This window comes from Gymnogyps californianus, chromosome 24 (genome assembly GCF_018139145.2).
Source record: "Gymnogyps californianus isolate 813 chromosome 24, ASM1813914v2, whole genome shotgun sequence".
Taxonomy (NCBI): domain Eukaryota; kingdom Metazoa; phylum Chordata; class Aves; order Accipitriformes; family Cathartidae; genus Gymnogyps; species Gymnogyps californianus.
The window spans coordinates 5,950,345-5,973,098 of NC_059494.1; the positions used below are offsets into that span (position 1 = coordinate 5,950,345).

Consider the following 22,754-nt stretch of genomic DNA (forward strand, 5'->3'; position numbering starts at 1 on the left):
CCTGTGCAGTCTTAAGTCCAAGTGTTTTAGTCCTGCCTTCTCTTGTGATCAAATGGTGAGCCAGGGGAACATCACTGAGCTTACTAGTACCAAGCATTGAGTGGAAACAGTAGCATACCCTTTCCAGAAGCCATTGCACAACATAACAGCTCCATCAAGGCAGTGAGGCCTGAGGCTTCTGCAAGGGCATAACTCTGGGCTGGGGCAAAGTTCAGTTGTCTCTTGGCTTGTCTTTGGGACGACAGCTCATAGACAGAGGTCAGCCAAACTACATGAATCTCTGGCAGATGTTTCAGGCACCCCCCCAACTAGAAAGGCCACGTTTTAACGTACAGGATGTTTGGCCAGATCTTAAGATGGGACAGGCCTCATTTATTTATAGAAAAATGCCTAGAATTGTACCTTTCTATGCAAAGCAGTTATCAAATGTCCTGGTGTCACAACTGCAGTGGGTCACACAACACTGGCATTTGCTTAATACCTGCAGGCCATCTTCACCCCTTTGCAGCATCAAAAACAAATGTACAATAGCTGAGGGGTTAGTGCATCCTCTGGCAATTACTCCTCTCATTCATCGCCTTCCCTGAGTGGTGAAATGCAGCTTCAGAGCTTGAGGTTCTGCGCAATCCAGTCCTGGACAGCTGTGACTTTGGTGTAGACACCAGGGAAGTATGGCCTGGCACAGCCATAGCCCCAGCTTGTGATTCCTGCTAGAAACCACTTCCCTGAGGGTTCTTTACATGCCAGGGGCCCACCTGCATCACCCTGCAGAGAGAGGAAAATGGTCCTGTATCAAGCCAAAGAGGCAGCCCAGCCCCCCCAGCTGTGGATGTTCTTTCTTTCTGGGACATAGGAGCGTTTGCTGTCCTGTTCCCCACCTCCCCAGGACCCTGCTTCCAAGCTGGAGGACTGCTCAGTGATGTACATGCATGTACAATCTGAGGTTGGGGTTCTAGAACACAGAAGAGTGTTTGGAGGCACAACAGGGTCATGAAACGGGCTCCATGGTATCCCTGTGGTCTCTTGCTTGGCATTACCTCTCTGCGTGTTTCCCTGACCTGTCACAGGTTGGTGGGGCAAGCAGAACGAGGTGTATGACGGTGCACTCAACAGCCAGTGATGGATGGACAGACAGCTGAGGTAGAGGAGGCAGGGCAAGGCCCTCCTGAAAGAATATAGCCTGGAGACTTTTCTGCTCTCACACTCACTGAACAACTGTCGACGGTGCCCTGTGGGAAACCGGCACACACCATCCTGCTGCTGATCTGGACAGGGTAGAACTTTTTGCAGGCCTGGTCTCCGATCATGTTCACTGCTGCTTTTTGCAGCTGCTTTGACATGAGACCTAAGGAGACAAGTATCGCTGTTAGCTTGGTGCAGAGCACATGAGAAGCAGCAGGATGTATAGGAGTGGGGTCTCTGCGGCCTCACTTGCTTGCCAAAGGGACAGACCTGCACTGGGAAACTGAATCAATCAAGCCTGGTTCCTCCCCAGCAAAGCAAGCACAGGAAGGTCCCTTTGGTGCGTAATTTGTCAGGCAGCTTGGCTGACCAGAGAGAAATAGTATCAGGGTGGTCCTTGTACTGCAGGAGCACAGCTGGAGCAGCTGCTACAGGGATGGGGAGCACAGTGGCTGGCATGTAGAAAGCTTGGGAAGGCTGCAAGAGGGCAGAGGTGTAACCAAATGGAGGAGTACAATGCATGGAGGCTGGGGAGGAGATTGTGGTGACACCAGGCCTTGCCCAGGTTGGTATCCCCTGCAGGGTCTGGCCTGGCATGGGGAGTGCTTGGGGCAGTGGAGTGGGAATCGCAGATGTTTGGGCTTGCAGGGTAGGTGGCACTTAACTTGGCCATCGTGGATGTGAGCGAGCCCTCTCAGCCAGTACCTCCTTCCTTCGTGGAGCCCCAGCCTGTGATGAAGCATCTGGCTCCTTCACGGAAGATGTGTGAATTGTCTGGGAGACATATAGGTTTGATGGTGTTGCTGAACTTGACAGGCATGTTCAGCTCTAGCAGTGCCACATCGTAGTCCAGGCTGTAGACGTTGTAAAAAGGGTGCTTGTAGATACGGAATATTTTCTCCATTTTGCCATCAATGCCACTCAGGAAGGGTGTTCCTAGAAAGGCCACCCACATTTTGGGGTCACTGTAACTGCAGAAAGACAGCAAACCTGGCTGTTAGGAGCATGGCCTCACAAGGAGGGCTGTTCCTCCACTTGTGGGGCTGGGATGCACTATGGCCACACCTTGTGAGGCCAGGACCCCTGTCTCCATCACACTGTGGACATACTCAGGCTTTGCTCCACTCATTCCTCTTCACGCTTACCTGTAGGGGCACATCTGTAACAGGGAGTGTGTGCTTCCAGTGGGGCACAGCATCCCAGCCATGGTGCTGGACTGCGAGGAAGGGGAAGGGCAGGTGGGCTGATGGGAGTGAGGCCAAGAGCCAGCTGGCTTCACTAGCCCATCTCAGACTTACATATCAAAGCAGTGAGCTGCAGAGAGCAGCCACCGGTCAGCAATGAGGACAGCCCCGCACTTGTGCTCCTTCCGCCGAAGCCAGAGACTGACTTGCCAGGGCCATTCTCCTCGAGCTGCAGTGCTGCCACCCACAATCTTGCCGAAGGCCAGAGCAGTTGTTAAGCCACAGTCTGGGACAGAAGAAGACGCACTGTGGTTTTAAGTAACCGTAAGTGAAAGGGATCTCTGACCTCCTTCCATAGCCTGTGCCATGGGGCAGCCTTCGGGGGAGACATACACAGGGCAGTAGGGTGTGATGAATGTCATTCACCCATCTGAGGCAAGGCTTGGCAGACATGATATGGTTTGGAAACTTTTACTTGTTATCACAGATCGCACCTTCCAGGGATGTAGTATGTGAGGAGGGGACGTTTGGATGGACTGGCTGAGCTGTCACACAGCAAGGAATGTGCAGTCCAAGGAGCAGTCCCAGGGATGACAAGACATCTTCCGGGCTGCCATGTTGTGCAGAGCTGTCTTGCCAGCTTGTACTAGCAGACTGACTGGCCAGAAGGCCTGTGTGCTGGGAAATGGGTTCTAATGGTTATAGCATAGGAGAAGAGGCCACATTTTCTGGCAGAAAATTTGGACCCTGCTCATCCAGCTTTATCTTGTTATCGGCTCTGGCAGACCAAGTAGGACGTGGACCACAAGGGGCTGGCCCAGGCCCCCAGTGTACAACGTGGGGCCCAAGACAGCCCATGTGAAGTTGGTGGGTTGCACTGGGGAGTCTGGGTAATGTAGAATAAGGCTGGGCAGCAGTCGCAGGCTGCAAAGCAGTACTCACCGCAGCTGCGCTCATCAAAGCCGTTGCTGCAGTCAACAATGCCATCGCATTCGGGATTTTCTTTTCCAATACAGACCTTGCTGGAACACTTGAAGGTGAGGCTGGTACAAGGCACCACTGGAAGGCAATAACCCACGGCCTGCTCAGTACCCTCTGTGCTGGGGCTGGAGGTCTCCCACCAACATGTCAATAAGTCTGTCATCAATTTTACCTGGGGCTTGGGCGGGCTTGGCAGGCTCGGTGGTTTTCAGAGCTGTGGAGGTTTCTTTCATGGTTGTGGTCGTCTTCATCCCCAGGGTGGTTCTGTTGATTGGACTTGCAGCTGTTGTGCTGGGCTGGCGGGTGAGGATGGCTGCAGTAGAAGTTCTAGTGATGGCTGAACTGGAAGGGGTGCCTGTGCCAGGACTGGGCAACTGTGAGATGGTATCCAGGATCCAGTCTTTGAGTTTGGTAATTCTGGAGTACACACCAGGTTTTGTAGCCTGGGCACAACCAATTCCCCAACTCACAATGCCAGCCAGATAAAACACTCCTGGGGTCACCTCACAGGCCAAGGGTCCACCTGAATCTCCCTGAGGAAGAAGCAAGGCAATGGCTGCTCAGCCCACTCTCCCCAAGACAGGTCTACATGGAGCTGCCCCTCAGCCACACTGGGAGGACTTAGCTAGCCCCAAACTCTTCTTTCTCCAGCCCCGCGGGGCTGTCTGCTGCCATGCAGTGTGTGTGCAAGACATGAGTGTGCAGAGGCTGAAACTAGGGTCAATGGCTCAACCTGGCTGCACAGATGCAAGTGGCATTTGTCATGAAAATTAATAGCTCCTGACAACACCTTTCCACAAGTGAAGGACAGCCACCACCAACTACCACTGTCTCGCTGCCACAGGAGGAGACCTGCTTCATCCAGGACTGCAGTTTGGCCAGAGACAGAGCAGTGGGATGTTGGTTTAACTCATGCTCAACTTGATGGAGCTTTATTTACTTTTCTAAAGCTCCAAGGCAGCGGGCTGAGTGTTTTGAGCAAAGGTACATGTGGATCACAGCCTGGCCACAGCAGCTCAGTAAATATTTCCTAAGGATGTGCTGAGGCTGTGAGTTAGCTCAGATTTCTGGAACAATCCACAGAGGAGCAGAGAAATCCCAGAGTCTTACCTGGCATGAGTCTATCTTCCCCTCCAGGAAGCCAGCACAGATCATTCGGTCAGTGAGGGAGAAGTTATAGAGGAAGTTGCAGGTCTTCTGGTCTATGATGCCCACAGAGGCTTTCTGCAGGATCTCAGGCTTGGTGACTGCATGAAAACCACAGGATTAGTGAGTGCAGCAGACGGAAGTGGGAACTAATGGCTTTTAGACTGACCCAACACCTATTTCAGGAAAAGAGCCTCTAATCCCACACAGGAGTTGAGTCCTAGATGAGCTACTCTCTGACCAGCCCTAAAGCTGCTGGCTCACCCCAGGGTGCAGTTTCATACCTGTGCAAAGGATACTGCACACAGGCAGCAAGTTTCTGTTGTCTTGACAGCTTGTGGGCTCCTGGTCAACTGTTAGAGGGACAGTAGGGCTTTGTTAGTAGCACACGTGCCACCCTCAGGCCTTCTCCCTACAATGGGATTTTTGCTTTTTCTAATTGCTTGGAACATCGTTGCGACTGAGCATGGTTGCTGAGGCTGACATACTGTCCTGCCAGAGCTACAGCAGGCCACTGAGGCAGTGCCCCACTCTTGCTTAACATGGGAGAACTACTGAGGGGAGCCCAGAAGGTTTCTCCTGGTTCCTGCCAAGCTGCTCTCTCCATTTTCTTGTTTGCTGGTGGCTCCTAAATAACTGCGGTTTAAGGTAGTGCCCTGTGTGCCCTTATTCTTGCTTATTCTTGTGTTTCTGTGAGTTCCTGACTGTCCGTGTTACTGTCCCCCGTCCTGTGTGCTCCCAGGACTGTCTGGGTCGCAGTGGCACAGGCTTTGCTGCCAAATCAACTGGTTAGGCATCACTGCTTACCGTTCCCTTCTTGGAGGTTACCCCACCCAGAAATTATGCATTTCTTGCCAACTGGAAACTTCTGCACAGCAAGTGGGAGACAGATGGGCTGGATGTATTTGTTGAAGACAAGAGGTCTTGCCAGCTCAAGTACAGCCACATCAAAGTCCAGAATAATAGGGTTGAAGAGAGGATGCTGGATGACTCTTGTTACATTGACTTTCACTGCATTCCCGTCTGTTCCATTTAGTGATGTTGTTCCCATAAAGGCTTCGATGTCTTCTGGATTTGTCCTGCAAATATATAATCCTAAACATGCATGCTCACACACATATGCCTAGCATGAATTCTGACATTTACATTGCAGACAACTTTAAATGATCAGTGTTTGAAACCTGACTTTACCAAAGCAGAGCCCAGCACACAGAAGAGCAGCCTGGCTAAGTTGGGCCCAAAGAACTGTTTCTAGCAGTGGCACATGTTGGATGTCTCCTGAAGAGCAGGTAAACACGTAGTAATCCTCACCTCCAAAAATTTGTGATTTTGGGAGTGTTCTGGCACACAGATAGTGTCTCTATGTTCTGGCACACAGATAGTGTCTCTATATTCATGGCACACAGATGGTGTCTCTATATTCAGTAGGTCTTGATGGATTTTTGAGTTTTATTTGGATTTTTCTAGAGTTGTGTTTTATGCCTTTTTCTTTAACCCCATGTGAATTTTAAACATGCAGTTTAATGACATTTATGAAGAACTGCTTCCTTTTGATTGTCTTCCACCTGCTCTTGGTGGTTATTTAATATCTTAGAAAAACAGTAAGAAGGCATTCCCTAAACACTTTGTCTGTACCCCTCCTAATTGTATAGTCCCTATCACACACTCCCATCCCACCCAGTTGTCTCTTTAGCCAAGTCTAGTCTGATCTATTTTGTCGTGCTTGTTATGGATGCTGTTCCACACCCAGCTCATCCTTGTGTCTTGTGTTAGCCTTTTTACAATTATTTATTCTGTATTCTAGTTATTCTAGCACTGCATGCAATGTTTGAGAGGTCGATATGCTGTGGATTACCAGCAACATACTGGTAATCATCTCAATCGTTTTACTAATAATTACTAGCATTCACTTGCTTTTTAATTGCCACTGCCCACAGAGCTGCTCATGGCAATATCCACAGTATTTCTGACCTCTTTTTCTGAAAGCTGATGGAGACCCATCATCATCTGCAGACAGACAGCACTGCTTTTTTGCTATACGTGCCTCACTTCACACTTGCCTACCTGGCATTTCACTTGCTGCTTTATTGCCCAACTGTTTAATGCATAAGGTTGTCTTGAAACTCTTCATAGTTAGTCCCCCACCTTTTCTGCACAACATCCTCTTGCTGCTCATTTCTTTATCATCTAGGTTATTTATAAATCTGGGGTTGGGCTCTTGCTGTTTAACAGAACTATGCAGGATTGAACTGACCATCTTCCCTTTAACAGCTGACCACGTGTCTCTATTTCCTATATTACAGCCAATTTTTAAGGTTAAATTTCTTGAAGAAACTCTTTTGTGGCACCTGTCCTTTTCCACCCCTGTTACATGTGTTGTCCTTGCTCCCTGCCCAGGCTACTTTACCCTTTCCCTGCCTCATCCCAGCCTCCCCACAAAACCCCTTTTACTATGAATCTCTAGCTATAACAAAAATGAATGTCCAATGTGTGTTCTTGTTTTTCCCCAGCGACTCCAGTGTCACAGCTGTGGGTTTGGCTACACGGCTGCATAGAGCTGCACAGCTCTGTGCCAGCGGGCAGGTGAGCTGGAACAGCAGTGCTAGCAGGGATGGACTCTTACTCATTGAAGCAGTGAGCTGCCGACAGCAGCCAGCGGTCCCCAATTATGGTGGCTCCACAGAAATGCCTTGAGTCTTCTTTCAGGCTGACTTGCCAGGGGATCTCTCCTCTGGAAGCATCTGTTCCTCCCACGATCTTGCTGGGTTTAGAGAACCCAGGTTGTCCTCCACACTCTGAACAAAAGCCAAAGCATGACTTGTGAGTACTCCTAGCAGAAGACAAGCGAGGATAGACTTTTGCTCTGTCTAACCATTAAGTCTGAGCAGGGACAGGTCAGGGCTGAAGTGTGAGGCATCTGCCCAAGCCCTGCCTGCTGATCCTGGCGGGCCCTGATGGTGGCCATGCACAGCCATACATGGGCTTTCACCCTAACTGCTGTTCTGCATCTTGCTCTTGGCAAGTCCTTAATCCTGTGCCTTTCTCAAAGGCAGAGTAACCAGCAGCTCTTTGCCTCTTAGCCTTGCCATTCCAGATATAAAAAGTTAATCCTAAATTTAGAAAAATACCCTACATCTCTATCTATCTCCCTGCAGAGCTGCTGGGAGGGCTCCTTGGAGCTGACAGGTCATCCTATAGATACCTGCCCTCCTTCCCTTAAGGGAGAAGATGCATGGCTGCTGTGAAGTTGCAGCCATCAACTTTGAACTGCTGGGAGATCCTTAGGTGGCAAACAAAAGTGAGTGGTCAACAGGTTAAACAGTGTTGGACACTGCTGTGTCTTATTGCCCTCTCCTGGGCCTGCTGGAGCAGACCAATTACACAGACAGCAGACAAAATTACACATTCAGTTGCATAAGCAAAGGAGCCCATGGAACTCATCTGCAGAGGTACTGAGTGACTTTGCCAGGCTGCTCTGGGCTGAGCCGGGGCAGCCAGATAGTGTCACTTGTGCCTTGGCCCTTAGCACGTAGGCAAGGGTTGTGTGGGTCACCCTACTGAAGGTCATTTCAGCTCAGCAAAAGAATGAACCTGACATTTGGACCTGTACCAGCCACTCTTCCTGCCAAGGTGCACCCACCGTGTAGGTGCTCATACCTTGTGGTCTCGATGCAGTCACTGGCTTGCTGGCAGCTGGGGCTGGTGAAGTGGTGAGGATTGCTCCGGCGGTGGTGGTGTTGAGCTCTTCAGAGCTGACCACGTTACTGTTAGTACTGGCATGTGTTAGAGGGACAGTACGGGCTATGGAGGCAGGGAAGGCAGAAATAGCATCCAAGATCCAGCCTCTGAGTTTGGTAACACGTGTGTAAACCCCGGGCCGCCTGGCTTCAGCACATCCAATTCCCCAACTCACGATTCCCGCCAGGAAAAACTTGCCAGATGGTTCTTGGCAAACCAGGGGCCCACCAGAGTCACCCTGCAAGAGAAACCAGATGGTGATCTCTCCCTGGGGATGCTCCAAGCTCACCCTGGCCACCCTCAGCATACCTCTGCCAGACTGGGTCTCTCTGTCCCTGTGTATCCCGGCTCACCTCTGCTTATTTGCTCCGGCCTAGTGACGAGTGAAGCATCTCCTGTACTGGTGCTCCTCTGTGTGGGCACACTGTCCTGCTATTAAGCAGTAGCCTTGTGCCCTTGATATGCCAGAAGAACACAAGGACATCCTCCATAAAATCCAGAGTAAGCATTTCTACTGGTTTAATCATTTGTTAAACTGCTGCACTTAAAGGTTAAACCCAGCAGCCCCTAAACAGCCAGGTGATGGGTGTTGATTGCATGATACGCAACCCAGGGAGACCACGCTAATCTTTGCATGATGTTTTCTTGATTTGGCCTATGGTTCCCTGGTCAATTCTTTGGTACTGTGGGGCCATATGAGCGACTGACGTAGAACATGTGGTGTCTGTGAAGCTGGCAGTGCCTTCTGGGGGCTAGATTTCTCTAGGTGAGTAATGAATAACTGGATGGGTCACGTTCATCATTCAACCTCAAATCTTCCATTCTTGGCCCCTTCTCCAGTGTTTCTGCTGCATTTGGTGCAGAAATATGAAGTGCTACCACCAGAGAAGTGCAGTTTTGCTGAGCTGGTGGCTGTGGGTATGAAGGGCCCTGCCAAACCACAGGGACAGCCATGGAAATCACAGTCCTCCTCTCACAACACAGTCTTCCTCTCCCCACACATTGTGAAAGGCAGAATTTTCTCCAGCTGACCACTTGCAGTTCCAGGCTGGAAAAAGGCTAACTAGGGAAAACACCAAGTTGTTCACCAAAAACTGTTGTGTATGTTTTCGTTTCCACTGCTGCCCTTTGCCATCTGGATTTTGATCTGAGGACCTGCCAGGTACATTGGTAGCACCAGCCCTGATTACACCTCAGGAAGTAGAGAAAAGTAGTTAAATAGCCAAAAGAGCCCCTTAAACAGCAGTGCCCTGCTCTAAGCACTAGAGAACATATCCTCATTTTTGTCTTCTGCAGTCCCTGATCCGTGCTTGGGTCCAAGGCATGGCCTCAAACCTTGGGGGGGCGGGAACCGTGACCATGGTGTCAGATCCTGCTTCTTCAAGTGCTGCTTGGTGCATACTGGGAGGGAAAAGACTCATGCAGGGAGGTGTGCCGGCTTCCCTGGGCAAAGCTTACCTGGCAGGAGTCAATTTTCCCCTCCAGGTAGCCAGCACACAGCATCCTGTCTGTGAGGACATGGCTGTAGAGGCTGGAGCACAGCGTCTGGTCCAGCAGCTCCACTGTTGCTTTCTGCAGGAACTCCGGTTTCACCACTAAACGAGAAAGATGCGACCGTGAGCTCACTGCAGGGAGCCTTGCACGGCACCAGCTGCCCATGTTACAGCCCACCCTGGCTGGCCAGAGCACGGCCTGAGTTCCCTTCCCTGGTGCCTCCAGCACCGCTTGCACCCCATCATGCCTCCTCTGCTGCCTGCCACGCTTTGCTTACAGAAATCCTCCTTGAGGTAGCCCCAGCCAGAGATAAGGCACTTCTTGCTGGTGGGGAAGTGATGTCCAGCGTCTGGAAGGCACACAGGCTGGATGTACTTAGTGAAGGCCACAGGTCTCTTCAGCTCCAGCACGGCCACGTCGTAGTCAGCTGTGTCGGCATTGTAGGAGGGGTGCGGGATGATCCGTGCGATGCCCATTTTCACTGCACCGCTGTCTGAGCCTCTGAGGGAGGTGGTCCCTGTGTAAGCTGCCCACATGGCTGGGTCCTGAAACCTGGAAGAGAGACAGCCGGGACCATGTGAGCCTGCAGCCACAGCATCACCCTGCAAACCAGAGCCGCCTGGTGCGGGTGGTGCTGCCTCCTGCCCATCCTGCCATCTGCTCTGGGACAAGAGCTCCCTGTGCCTTAATCTGGTAGGGGAAGGAAACCAGGCACGATAGGGCAGCGTGGTACAGTGGGAGCCTGAGCCGGAAGATACGGCAGCTTTTGGAAACGGGGCGGGAGGGCAAGCTGGTGTGGCTAGAGCTTACTCAGTAAAGCAGTGAGCGGCAGACACCAGCCACTTCTCCGTGAGGATTGCAGCACCACAGAAGTGCTCGTTGTTCTCTCGCAGGCTCACTTGCCATGGGAACTCCCCTCTGGATGCCTCTGAGCCTCCAACTATCCTGCTGGCAGTCTGCATGGCAGGGCGGCTCCCACAGTCTGAAAGGGAGGAGAGAGCCAGTGCATCAGGATCCTGCCAGCTGCACCCCAGCGAAGTGCTCTTGGGGGCAAGTGGGAAAAGCTGCTTCAGCTTTGTGCATGCCCCCAGCACATGCTCAAGCAGCAGGACATTGCCAGGAATGTCACAGGGCAGACTTTAACCTGCAGGCTTGGAAAAGAGCACTGCAAAGCACTGGCCCATCACAGCATCCTCCCTGAAACTCTTCTAAAGCAAGAAATTCTGGAGAGAAATATCTTGGCTAGTTTCACAATCTCAGCCACTGCCTCGTGATCTGCTCCCAGCAGCTCGTGGGCATGTGGCACTTGCCCAGCGTGCCAGTCCACCAGGAAGGTGGGCCTTGTCATGACCTTTTGCAGTTGGCAGTGGGACCAAGGTGTTTCTAGGGTACAATTCCCGTCATCCTGATGCAGACATCTACTATTGGCCTGACAAGTCGTGCCATGTCCTTGGCTCTCTTCAGTGCCCAGAAGCCCAGTGGTGTTACCACTGTCAAGGTCTGCAGCAGTGGGTTGTGGCCTGTCCCCCACGTCCAGGAGACCTGCTGCGAGAGACTCACCACAGCCCCTTTCATCAGAGGCATCAGCACAGTCTTTTTGGCCGTCGCATTCAGGGTTTTCTTTCCACACGCACTGGGTGTTGCGGCAAGTGAATGTGTCTCCAGAGCAGCTCCCTGGGGACAGCAAGGCTTGAGTCACTCACGTCTTCTGCAGCCCTCCCAGCAACCATCCCCCAGCTTCCCCAGGGGCAACCGCCACGGTGTCCTTGTCACTCTGCTCCCTGGCAGTGCCAGAGTCCCTGTGGGATGGAGCCAGGAGCGGAGCTGCAGCTCTTGTTGAGCTTGCAGGGGGAAAGGGGTGCAGGGCCCTGGACCACCAGGTTATGAACAAGATGGGGCACAAACACCTCTTGTATCTGCAGCCAGGCCACCGGTGAGGAGGAAGCTACAGGTCAGGCTGCAGAGTGCAGCCAAGGGAGCTGGGGCAGATGGACCTTCCTGCTGCCTGGCTCTTACCTGATTTCAGTCCAGGTCTGTGGGGAGAAGCCTCACTGGGACCTGTGACAAAGTGGAAGGAATGGGGATCAGTGAGGGCATCCCAGTCAGGGGCACAGGAGCTGTGTGCTCCTGTGGACTGTGCTGCTCCCAGGCCAGAGCTGCCCGGGGCTTTGCTTCATCTTTTCCTCCTGCCTGGCAATTGCTTTCCCTGCCCCACGGCCAGTGGTGAGCTCCTGACCCAGTTCCCTTCCCGGGGCCCTTCCTCAGTTTGGTCCACCACAGGCACAGTGCGCAATGGAGGAGCAGCCATCTACAGCCCTGCAGGCTTTTGGGGTGATCCCAGGTGGAGGGAGAAATTCCAAAGAGCTGTGGCAGGGAGCTGCAGCAGTGAACTGCCTCCCAGGAGCAGGCTCCAAGGCTGAAGCTATGTAGGGCTGTTGCCTAAAGCCAAGGGGTGTCTGTGCACCTTCCATTTGGGCTGCACAAGGCTCCCAAAGATCCAGGGACCCTGCCCATCATTGCAGGGAGTGCAGAGGGAGCTGCAGAGGAATCCACACCTTCTTGTTTTCAGGCACATGTTTTTTTAAATCTGCTGGACCTGGAGTCCTACGGTCACATGCAACGCAACAGTCACTGAAGGAAAGGAGAATTTCTAGTTAGGTGGTTTCAGAGAATAATTCAAATATGAGAAATATCTACCTAAGCAGGAATTATGCAACTCTGAGGACTGCCTAAGGGCTGCTGTGCACTTGTAGGTACAGACAACCCAGCAATTAACCTCCTGAAGCTTGATCTCCTGTCCCTCAGGCTGGTTCCAGGTGCTGCAAGAAAAGCCAAAGAAGCTGCAATTTATGCTTTAGGCTCTGTTGTTGGTGCAGGCCCCCAAAGCTGCTCTTGCAGGGCAGAGAGCAGCAGGACAACATCAGCGTTGGAGGGGGACCTCGGGACTCCCCATGAATGTCTGTTGAGCAACCGCCAAGATCTAGGCATGTTTCTGCTGCTGTCTTGTGAAGCTGGTAGCACCTGGGAGCCAGACAGATCATCTTTTGTTGGTTTGCTTTGGTGCCTGGCAGCACCTCCGTTTCTAACATTGCTGCTGGGCATGAAGCCTTGACTACACATCCAGAGCTAAAGCCCTCTGGCAGTTTGGCTAGCATCTGAGACACAGTTTGTGGTTTTGCTAGTGTGACCTTTGGTGCTAGCAGCACCAGCACAGGGCACCTTGCTCTGGCTGCCCAGCAATTGCAGGAGGAGCATACCTGTAAGAGAAGCTGAGGATATAGTCCCATAGGCAGCCAGGGAGAGACCCTGCTTGTGCAGGGCAGCCGCCAGCCCATGCCTGAGAGCTTCCTCCTCCACGGTAGAGCTCAGGGGCTGGGAATCCTGGGGGGCGAAACGGAGGCGGAAACGGACGATCACGCTCGAGTTTCCATTCCTGCTGGAAGACAGAGAATTAATGGGTACGTTGGCTCCATGGTCAGTACAAGGGACAGGCTCTTGTGCTAGCTGCCTACAGGGAACTCGAGGGAAACAAAACTAATTCTTAATAATTTAAGGCACGAGTTTCTCTGGAGATGTGCTCGGGGTTGGAATGGTCATTTGCATTTTTTCTTTGGCCCAAAGTTCAGCTTTGGTTGAACAAAGCCATTTTCCTCTGCCTTTCTGACTGCATTTCCAAATGAAGGAATCCAGAACATTAGTGTGATCCCAGAAGCAAATCCAGCCTTGACCAAAAAGCAATTTCTCTTTGTACTAGTTTTGAACAAGAACACAGGCATGAGCTCACCTTCTTGGTGGAGCTTGTCAGAATGCCCGGAAACATGAGCTGCACAGTCTGTGGAGAGAGCTGCCTACACTCACCTGTAGCCCAGGATGGTGCAACCGGTGCAGCTCCCGTCCAGCTGGGAGTCCTGGAAACTGGACAGAAACTGCAAAGCAAAGAACGATGGTCACACACTTACCAGGCAGAAGACCCCAGGGAGATGGGACCAGATGATGCCTGGCATTTTACAGGAAGCTGGAGCTAGCTGAAGCATCTTCTCTTGTCTCTGCAGGCAGCAGGAGCACCTGTGTTCAGCTCATGTGTAACCCTTTTCCCCGCCTGGCTCAGGGCCCAAGGCAGCACATCCCTTCTTTATGCCTTCCTACCACCTCTCTTTTGTAAGGAACAGACCTGAGCACACATTTCCCACTCCACAAATGTCTCTTAGGGCCCTGATGGGGCCTCTCGAAGTGCAGCTCAGTCCCATAGTATACCCTGCTGGTGTTTAAGAAGTCCTTGTTTTCCTCCTGCCCTTGGCATCCTGATTCTGCTGAATGAGGACAGTCAAGCGGGGCCCTGGAGAACTGCCACAGTCTTTCCCAAGTCTTTTCCTGGCAAGCCCAGATCAACTCACCAGCCTCTCAAGAGCGGGCGTCAGCACCCTGTAGTAGTCCGAGTTCTCCACCTGTAAGCTGCTATTGAATGTGATTCCTCGCAGCTCCACTGTGTGCTCAAAGCTGGTCTCTCCCGCGGGGTGACAGGCTGCCAGAGAGGAAGATGTCTGTCAGAGGCACAAAGGACACACAGAAGTTTGGGGCTGTGGCTGGACCCAGCTTTCCTCGCTGTCCACTTGGAACATGGGTCTCATCGTGTCCTTTAGACCCCCCTGGTTTGAGCGGCTTGACTGTCCCTGACCACCCCTGGCTACCTTGGGGGTGCCCCATGGCTCTGCTGGGCTACGCTGCACACATGCAATAGGAGAATTTTGCACTGAACTAATATGAACTTGAAAATGGTGCATTTTTGTCAAACCTGAAACAAAAGTTCATGAACAGATGGGTACAACCTGGCAGTGCAATCCCAGATTGGCCCCATCCTTGCAGGAAAAGGCTGGGGAAAGGTGTGCTGGGTACCGAAGCCTGCTTAGAAAGTGGTACTGTACAGTAGAGCTGTGCTGGTGGGATCTGTCAGTCATGTCAGGCTGGGGTCCACACCAGGGTGCTGGCCTGAGGTGGCATCTGGCCATGGGGCACCAGAGGCAGCAGGAAGGAGGTGGGAGAGGCAAGGAGATGGTGGTCATGCTCTGGAGTGGGACAGTAAAACGGGCAATGGTCAGTTGCTGCAAGAGGTTGTGATAGGAGATGGCTGGGGCAGCAAGGTACAGCGACAGGAAATTTGGGAGTCACAGGGAAAGATTAGAGGAGAGGAATAGAGCATACGTGTCATGCGACACTGAAGATAAAGTGCTTTAAAGCACTTGAAAGCTTTAAAGTCAGATATTCAGAACATGAGTTGACTACAGCCCTTGCAGTTTGTGTCTGTATGTGGGGAGAGTTGACCGCATTTTGTCCTCAGCAGAAGGCTTTCGAGGATTTTTGCTATGAGGACTGTGAGCTGTGCAGACCATTTTTTTTTGGAGCAGATAAACTGAAAGAACGTACCCAGCGGCACACTCACCCAGCAGGATCCCCAGGTAGAGGGCTGTCACGCTGCCCACCACAGCAGCAGCCACGGTTACCTTCCAGCAGCTGGCCCTCAGTCCTCTTCTCTGGGTGCCTAGCACTGGCTTTATCTGGTCCATGCTTTCTGAGCAGCTCTACAGATTGCCTCTGTGATTAAAAAGAAGAGGAGGAAAAGTACAAGACTGGGATGAAATGTGACATGCCAGCTATGGTTACCCCAGGAGCTCCAACCAGTGCATCGTCACAAGAAGTAAAAGGGTGGATACACACTGCGTCCCCTGAATGTGCCTCAGGCTGCAGTCAGGAGATTTTACCAATACATCCAAGTTGTAGGACCTGAACACATCAACCATGGTGGCCCTTCCCTGCCTGGTTCCCCTTCCCTCTCTTCCTAGGAGGCCACCACTGAGGATGGCCATGTCCGTTGTGAGCAGGAACCAGCCTGATGCCTCCATCTCCGTGCTCTGCACAGGTGCTTTTGGTGACACAAGCTCTGGGTGAGCACTGAACCAGTGTCCCAGCATCACAGGCCCTGCCTCGGGGTCCAACCAGGACAGCACATGGTACCTGCTTTTCAGCAGGCAGTCCCCCAGGCTTGCTTTAGCAGCAGGGTTTCAAGGTCCTATGACCTATGATGCCAGGGTGAACTGGTATGCCAGCTCATAACAAGGGGTGAGTATGGACTGGGCTTGGCATCTTGGCTTGCTCTTTCTGCCTCAGACATCAGCCATAGTAAAGATCCTAAAACCAACCAGTGTCACTAGCAGATGCTTTGGTGCTGCTCAGCAGTCATGGAGTTGGAAAGTACAATGTTTATCTCAGAGTAATCTTATAGGCCTGCAAATAACAAGACTAGACTGCAGTCACATCCTTAAATATGAAACTCTGCAGTCTGAATAGAGAGCTATGGAGAGAGACCTGCCTGGGACTCTGGCTAATAAATGTACCAAAGCCAAGTGGTATTGAAAACCTCAAGAATCCTTGGCTGCTTCTACTGGACCATTCTGACCCGGCTACTGAAATCCTGACACTAGGCTACTTATATCCCCATGGTATATGTTATGTGGATTAAAACGGGCTAAGTAGTTGTTTATGAGGCAGGTTCCAGGGTGAGGTTTCATGTATAGCCCAATGCTATTCCGTATCATTGCAAGAATTGTGAAGGAAATATGAAATCACAGTCAGTAAATTCAGTGGATGACAAAACTCATTACAGTGTTTAGGAGAGAGCTCCCAGTGCCTCGTAATGCAGAAGAATTAATATGTGCTTTAATTACAGCTATGCTACTATCCTGATGAGCAGTTTCTCCTTCCCTGTGGTCAGCGCTGGCACTGGTGCTTCCAGTATTTTGCTTCAAGTGGTACAAACATCCTGCACAGGAACCAAAGCCCCTTCATGTGATCTTTCCTGCCTCCTGAGATCAACTCAGTGGCCTCTGCTAGACTTGTTCCAGTATATCAGTGTTTTTCATGCACTGAAGATGCTCAGACAGGTACTCCAAATGTGATCTCAAAAGTGCCAAAAATAGGGCACTTTTATCTTGTTTTTCTGTCTGCGCTCTTGCTAGTACAAGTCAGCCTGTGGTTGGCCTTCTTTTGCACATCGTCAACAACTGGATATCGGTAGGAATGAAACAGCCTGGGATATCCTGCTGTATGCACAGTCATTCGATCAGCCATACTTCAGTCATGTTAGTTTTTGCAAGAAGCCTGATGAGACAAGAAGGGGCACTGATTTCCTCTGGCCCTAAAATGTATTAAATTACTGGATTAATATTCCTCCGTCACAGGTAGGACGAAGACATACAACCCTTCCCTTCAGACTGGCACACACAAGTCTATCATCTAAGACAATTTGGTTGGTCAGAGTTGAAATACATGGAAGTCCAGCCTTCTTGGCCAAAGGTCCAAAGTTCCTCAGCTTCAGAGTGAGTTTTTTGAGGACTCAACCTCTAGCTGCTAGGAAACTTCAGATTTACAGGTCACACCAGAAGAGTCTTGGCAAAGCAAATTAATCTCTCAAACTTACTCTGCCTAGATATCGACAGCTTCAAGAACATAAAACCCACTCAGCTTTTCCTTCCTCAGTCCCAAATTCTGTCCTGCCGAAGGCCATCTGTCTGGTCACTTCTGCACTGGCCACTTCCTACCAGTTCAGAAGATGCTGTGAGTAGTTGGGCTGCAACAGCAGCTATTTAGGGATGCTATAAATCAGGCTGTGACTTCAGCAAACAGGGAAGCTGTGAGGAACAGCCTTTTCTAATGCAAATGCATCTAGCAATGAAAGAGAAAGAGGGAAGAAAGGGACCCAGGACACAGGGAGCAGCAGCACTGTTTCAGAAGAGCTTTTCAGTGTTTTCCAAAAGGCGTCAGCAGCTCTTTAAACTGAAGCTTCTAGATAAGAGATTTTAAAAGGTCACTTCTTTGTGAGGCAGCAGAGAGAAAGGGGAGAGTCTGTCCAAGATGCCTCTTTTTTTCTAACAGACCTCCAAATATTCTTTTTCAGCTGTAACTGAGCCTGGCAGAGATAGGCTCTTTGGGCCCCTGTGTTTTGCTAACAATATCTCAATTTGACAATTCAGCTCTGGCTAAGAGGAGACAGGTAGGAAACATTTTTTCCAGTGGTCTTTGTGACCTGAATACATACAGATGAGCGATCCCTCCTCTGCTCTTTCAATAGGTTTTGGAGTCACCGGCTCTTTTGCAGTATGCCGAACGTGGAAGCTCTAAAATCTAGTCCAGATATGCTGACCAGTGCAACAGTGGTCTTTTACTTCCAATGGGCTTTAAAGGTAGGACAACCGCATCTGAGAAAAAAATTAACAGCACAGACAAAATTGGCTACGGCTGGGTGTTATTTTGACAATACAAGTTAGATTGAACTACTCTTGGCTGCATATAAAAAGTCATGCTACAATAAAAGGTACTCGGGACCCTAGAAAGAAGTTCATATTATTGATTGCACTAGCATTTTAACTGGAAAAAATAGAGTATTTAGAGACAGAGAAGCCTTCTACTCCCCAAAACAATCAAAACCTGTCTTCTTTGCTCTCCCTTTTAGCATAAGGAAGGTTTGTTTGCTTTTGGTGTGAGCGGTGCAAGTTAACAAAGAATTAAAAAGACATGTAAATGGAAAGCCCATCTTGCAAGAGCAAGATAGATATTGGAATTTTTTTTAGTGAAAGAAGATAAGGACCATCTATAAATACATAATGGAGATGAGTAGCAAGGAGCTATATACGTTGAAAAACATCATTGCATAAAACCAGATGAGCAAAAAGTAAATTTTTTTGATGGGGGCAGAAATTAGGAGAGTATTAACAGTCAGAGGAGCATGAGTTTCCAGTAGGAATGTTGAGAAGAAAAAGCACATTTATGTTTTTTTGTCAGATTATAAATTGTGAGTCGTTATAAAATATGATGTCCCTGATAGCGGGGTGGGGGGGAAACTCAGTGATCTAAGAGAGTCCTTCCAGCCCTATCTTAGTGGGGTTTCTTCTCACTGCTCCATTTCAGCAGAGAAGGCATGTAAGATGTGCTACAGAGAAAGTCAACAAGAACTGTCCTGTGAAAATAACCATCTCCAGCTGTCCCTAAGGATCTGCCGAGATTCCTGGGAGATGGCCACCATCTCTGCTCTTCTGCTTCTTGGCAGCTCAGCGTCTTGTTTTCTCCACAGGAGTCTGGATTTTGCTCCAGGGCAGCCTTGAGTCATGCCATAGGATTTCCTTGGAAGATGTATTTTATTTCTCAGCTGGTTCAGATGATAGGGAAATTTCAAAATATAAAGTGGAATGGTACAAATATCCATTTATCTGTAATATTTCTTCTAATTAGCCAAACTGTTACTAACACCCATTCTTCTCGTCAAAGAGGGCAAGAAAGTAACACGTGTGTGTGTAAGCATGTGTGCGTGAGCACATGCATGTGTATGAGCACGTGTGTGCATGGGTGAGCACGTGTGTGAACACGTGTGTGCACTTGTGCAGTGGGTTGGGGGCACATCATGTGCAGGAGCAACGAGGGGACAAGGCAGGGCCACAGGTGGGAGATCCTGGGTGTCTGTCCATGCATTGGGCATAGATCACAGCCTCCCCATGGCCGGGGTCTCTGTTTCAGTCTGGTGAGCCCCGTGGCGTGCACACCAGTAAGACTGGCCCACAGCATACAACTGTTCAGCACAAATTGTGGTAGTTCTTGGTTTTAGGTAGAAACTGGTGTCTTGCAAAATGTGACAGCAGCTGGGGTTGAAGTGTGATGGTGACCTCCCAGCACTGTGCTGATGGCTACCCAGCAGAAGGGCTTGGTTTTTCTTCATTTACCTCCACATTGCCCAGCCTCTTGTCTTCCACTACTTGGTATTTCTCTTCCTTTGCCTCTGCTGTGTCTTTCCCTTCATGTTTTCACCTCCTGAGGCCTTTCCTTCCGCCTTCCCAGCCCTCTCCAGCTCTTCATGCTTAGTCTCTCTCCCTTCAGAACAGGAATGCTCACACCCCTATCTCACACTGCTTTGCCCCAGGCTCCCTCCTGCTCTTCTCCAGCTTCTCCTGTTCACGGTCTGCCAGCGCCTAGCAGCAGCCCTCCACCACGAGGACATGAGCCAAGCCTCTCCTCTGATCTGTTGAGCAGAGGAAAGAAACAGGGGAAGAAACACAGGAAAGAAACAGTGGTACCCGTGTCTTCAAAAGTCAACTTCATTTACGGATGACGAATGCGAGAAAACCCTAATGTCCCCAGATGGCAGAGTTCAGGCTGCTCTGGAGTCTTGTGCTGCATTTCTATATTCTAGCATGTTTGGATAATTTTCTCCAACACTATGATTATAAAGGGCAGCCGATATGCTGCAACCATTTGAATAACAAAGTGTTAATTTGCTTTATCCCACATTAAGTTGGTACCATTACAGGGTAGTCTGGCTCTCAGCACAGCAATACTGTGTCTGCTGAGCCTTCAGACCTAAGGGTTGTAAAATTGTCTCATGGTCTAAGGTCATGCCTCTAAGTCCTCACCCAGCCAGAGCTTTTGCAAAGTGATGGCATTGGTATGAAAAATATGCTACTTGCTTGAGGCAGACAACAAGATCAGCAGCAAATCCAGCTGCAACCTCAGGAAGTAAAGAGCGTTTGGTCAAAGGTGAGTGAAGGACTAATGATTTTATCACCGAGATAAGACTTGTGGCACTTCAGAGGAGGAATACAGCAGAAGCAGAATCACCTTTCTCCAGCAGGAGAAGGCCCAAAATGAAAAAGTAGACTCCAACGTGCCTCACTTGGTGGGTTCACCATTCAAAATCACAGGCGCCAGAACAACAAACCACATCTGTGCCACCAAACCGCGAGCTTGAGCAGAAGAGAGAAGATGGTCACTTGCAGTTAAGTGGAAGCAGAAGCATGATCAGAGGAGAAGAGATGTGGGTGTGCAAACAAGTCTGCCCACAGAGCCTGGTGGCGAGAGCAGCGAAACCCAAATATCTCAGTTAAAATGGGGTCAAGCCTTGTGATTTTTTCCTTACAGCTGGGAATTTAATTGTATGCAAATAGGGCTCAGCAACTTGTGGCAGCAGCTACTGAAAGAAGGTGGAATATTTTCCTAGGGGAGTGGATTTGTAACCAGAGGTATCTGTTGGGTGGTGGTGCAGCGCAAGGACGTGTCAGTCTGGAGAGGCCAAGAACCGTGTGCCAGTTCCCCCGTACGGCTCGAGGACACCCCAGGGCTGCACCATGAGTGGGGCTCCAGAGAAGGAAGGGAGTGTTGGAATAAAACTGTTGCTTCCTGGTGAGCCCATATGTCTTCCCTTAAATCTTCTGATGAGATGGTGATATGCCATGAAAAAAAGCCCATGCAGAAACAGCAGTCAGTTGATAGAACACATAAAGAAAGGACAGAGCTGCTCAGCATCATGCCACCTGGAGCAGACGGTACCTTCACAAGCAAAGACAAACGGCCCACATGATCAGCAGACACAGTCAAGCCAGATTTGGCTAACATGACCTTTTTGTTTCATGTGGCATGAGCATCTCCTGCCACCAGACTGGTTCCTTGAACGACCCAAACGCTGTATTTCTTTAATCCTTTTGCTTTAACCCATCTCCACCTTCTCTAAATGGACATGTAGAGCTGTGCATGTCCCCCACCTCTCTGTAGGTTAACGTTTAGTGGGGTTGTGCTGCATTTGAAAGGCTATACCCTACTTCCAACCAGAAAGAAACACTGTCACCTAAGAGGCTGCAGACCCTGGGCTGAGGACACCTCTATTCTATTGAGGTAAGTGAGCAAAGAGCCCCCAGCGCTCTCAGCCTCCAGACCGCAAGCAGCCTGCAAGTCAGCACATCTGCTCCGGGTGTTACCAGTCCCTGCCATTCAGTTTAGTAATGATCCTGAATGCCTGCTCACTTGCAGCACTCCTCTTGGAGGTGCATCTGGTTCAGCTGCAGTCCGGCTCTCAGCAGGCCCAATGACACTGTGTGGGCCTTGTTTATTGTCCCTCTTGGACTTCAAATGTCTCTCAATTTACAAGTAAGAAGATCCTCTCCCTGCCTGCCAGCTCTGCAGTCTCAGCTGGGACATGACAGACAGGCTGAGCTCCCCCGTGCTTGTATTATCACTGGTAACAAAGGCTCTAACATAATTTCCACCTTGGAGACACTCAGCCCCGAGCTCTCCCTTTGGTAACAGAGTACTGGGCAGATTTGTACCTGCAATTACTTTTTAAACTTTTAGCTGTGGATTACACAGTAAAATAAAGGCTGCCTTCCTCCCCCTTGACTGTGCTGGCTTGACAACTCGGTACGGATAGTAAATACTGAATACACATGGGGAGTATCCAGTAAGCAAGGAAGTGCCATTTTTGTCCAGTTACTTTTCACAACAGGAGCACTATATAATTTGATACTTTTCAGCTCATGAATGGCCACAAAAAACTCACACACTTAACTCATGGCATTTCCCTTAGTGACAACCACCCTTCTCCCTTGGACACTGTCTGGCCCAGTGCAAAGGCTGTGGGAGAAATCTTGGTCCCGATGAAGCTGGTGGGCATACTGGGACCAGAGGTTCTTAGAGGAACAGGAGCTAAAGTAGATGTCTTCATTTTGCAGATAATCACATTTTATTCTTTCTTACCAGCTTACATACATTAGAAGCAATGTGTAGATTACTTTTTTTTGTACCTAGCTTCAGCCGTTATTACAGTTTGACAGGATGGCTTTAACGTTCATGGGCACAAAACCCCCATGCAACCCTGAAACCGGTCATCTGCAATGTATGCTCCTTCAAAGGAAGAATTCACACAGAGAAACTAGCCAGTGATTATCAGTCAAATTATCAGTCAAGCAGGGAACTCGCAGCATCTGAGTCAATGGGATTTTTGTCATTGACTTCAGAGGCTGCAGAATGAAACTCTACAAGTGTCGATACGGGATAGTGTCACCTGCTAAACTCAAGTGCTGAGGCTGTGTGACCATGTATAGCTTTGGTCAGCCCCTCCTGCCTGACGAGACCATCCCCAAGCACAGGCTGCAGGATGCTGGCACACACGGACTGCTCAAATCCTGCGCTGCCCTGTGCTGCCTTGCTTGGCACCTTCAC

The 22,754-nt window shown here is 50.2% G+C and overlaps 1 protein-coding gene across 1 annotated transcript; it reads right to left on the reverse strand.

Moving 5' to 3' along the window:
• Positions 1-543: 543 nt before the first annotated feature.
• On the reverse strand, positions 544-15,286 carry TMPRSS9 (transmembrane serine protease 9). Its single transcript, XM_050910632.1, has 19 exons — positions 15,163-15,286; positions 14,120-14,247; positions 13,584-13,651; positions 12,983-13,161; positions 11,742-11,783; positions 11,286-11,399; positions 10,536-10,707; positions 10,003-10,277; positions 9,690-9,826; positions 8,151-8,469; positions 7,117-7,288; positions 5,301-5,572; positions 4,458-4,594; positions 3,520-3,880; positions 3,309-3,425; positions 2,481-2,652; positions 1,888-2,153; positions 1,209-1,345; positions 544-765 (listed from the first exon to the last, which is right to left on the reverse strand). The coding sequence occupies exons 1-19, from the start codon at positions 15,284-15,286 to the stop codon at positions 604-606; spliced, it is 3,354 nt and encodes a 1,117-aa protein (XP_050766589.1). The 3' UTR covers positions 544-603.
• Between the last annotated feature and the right edge of the window lie 7,468 nt (positions 15,287-22,754).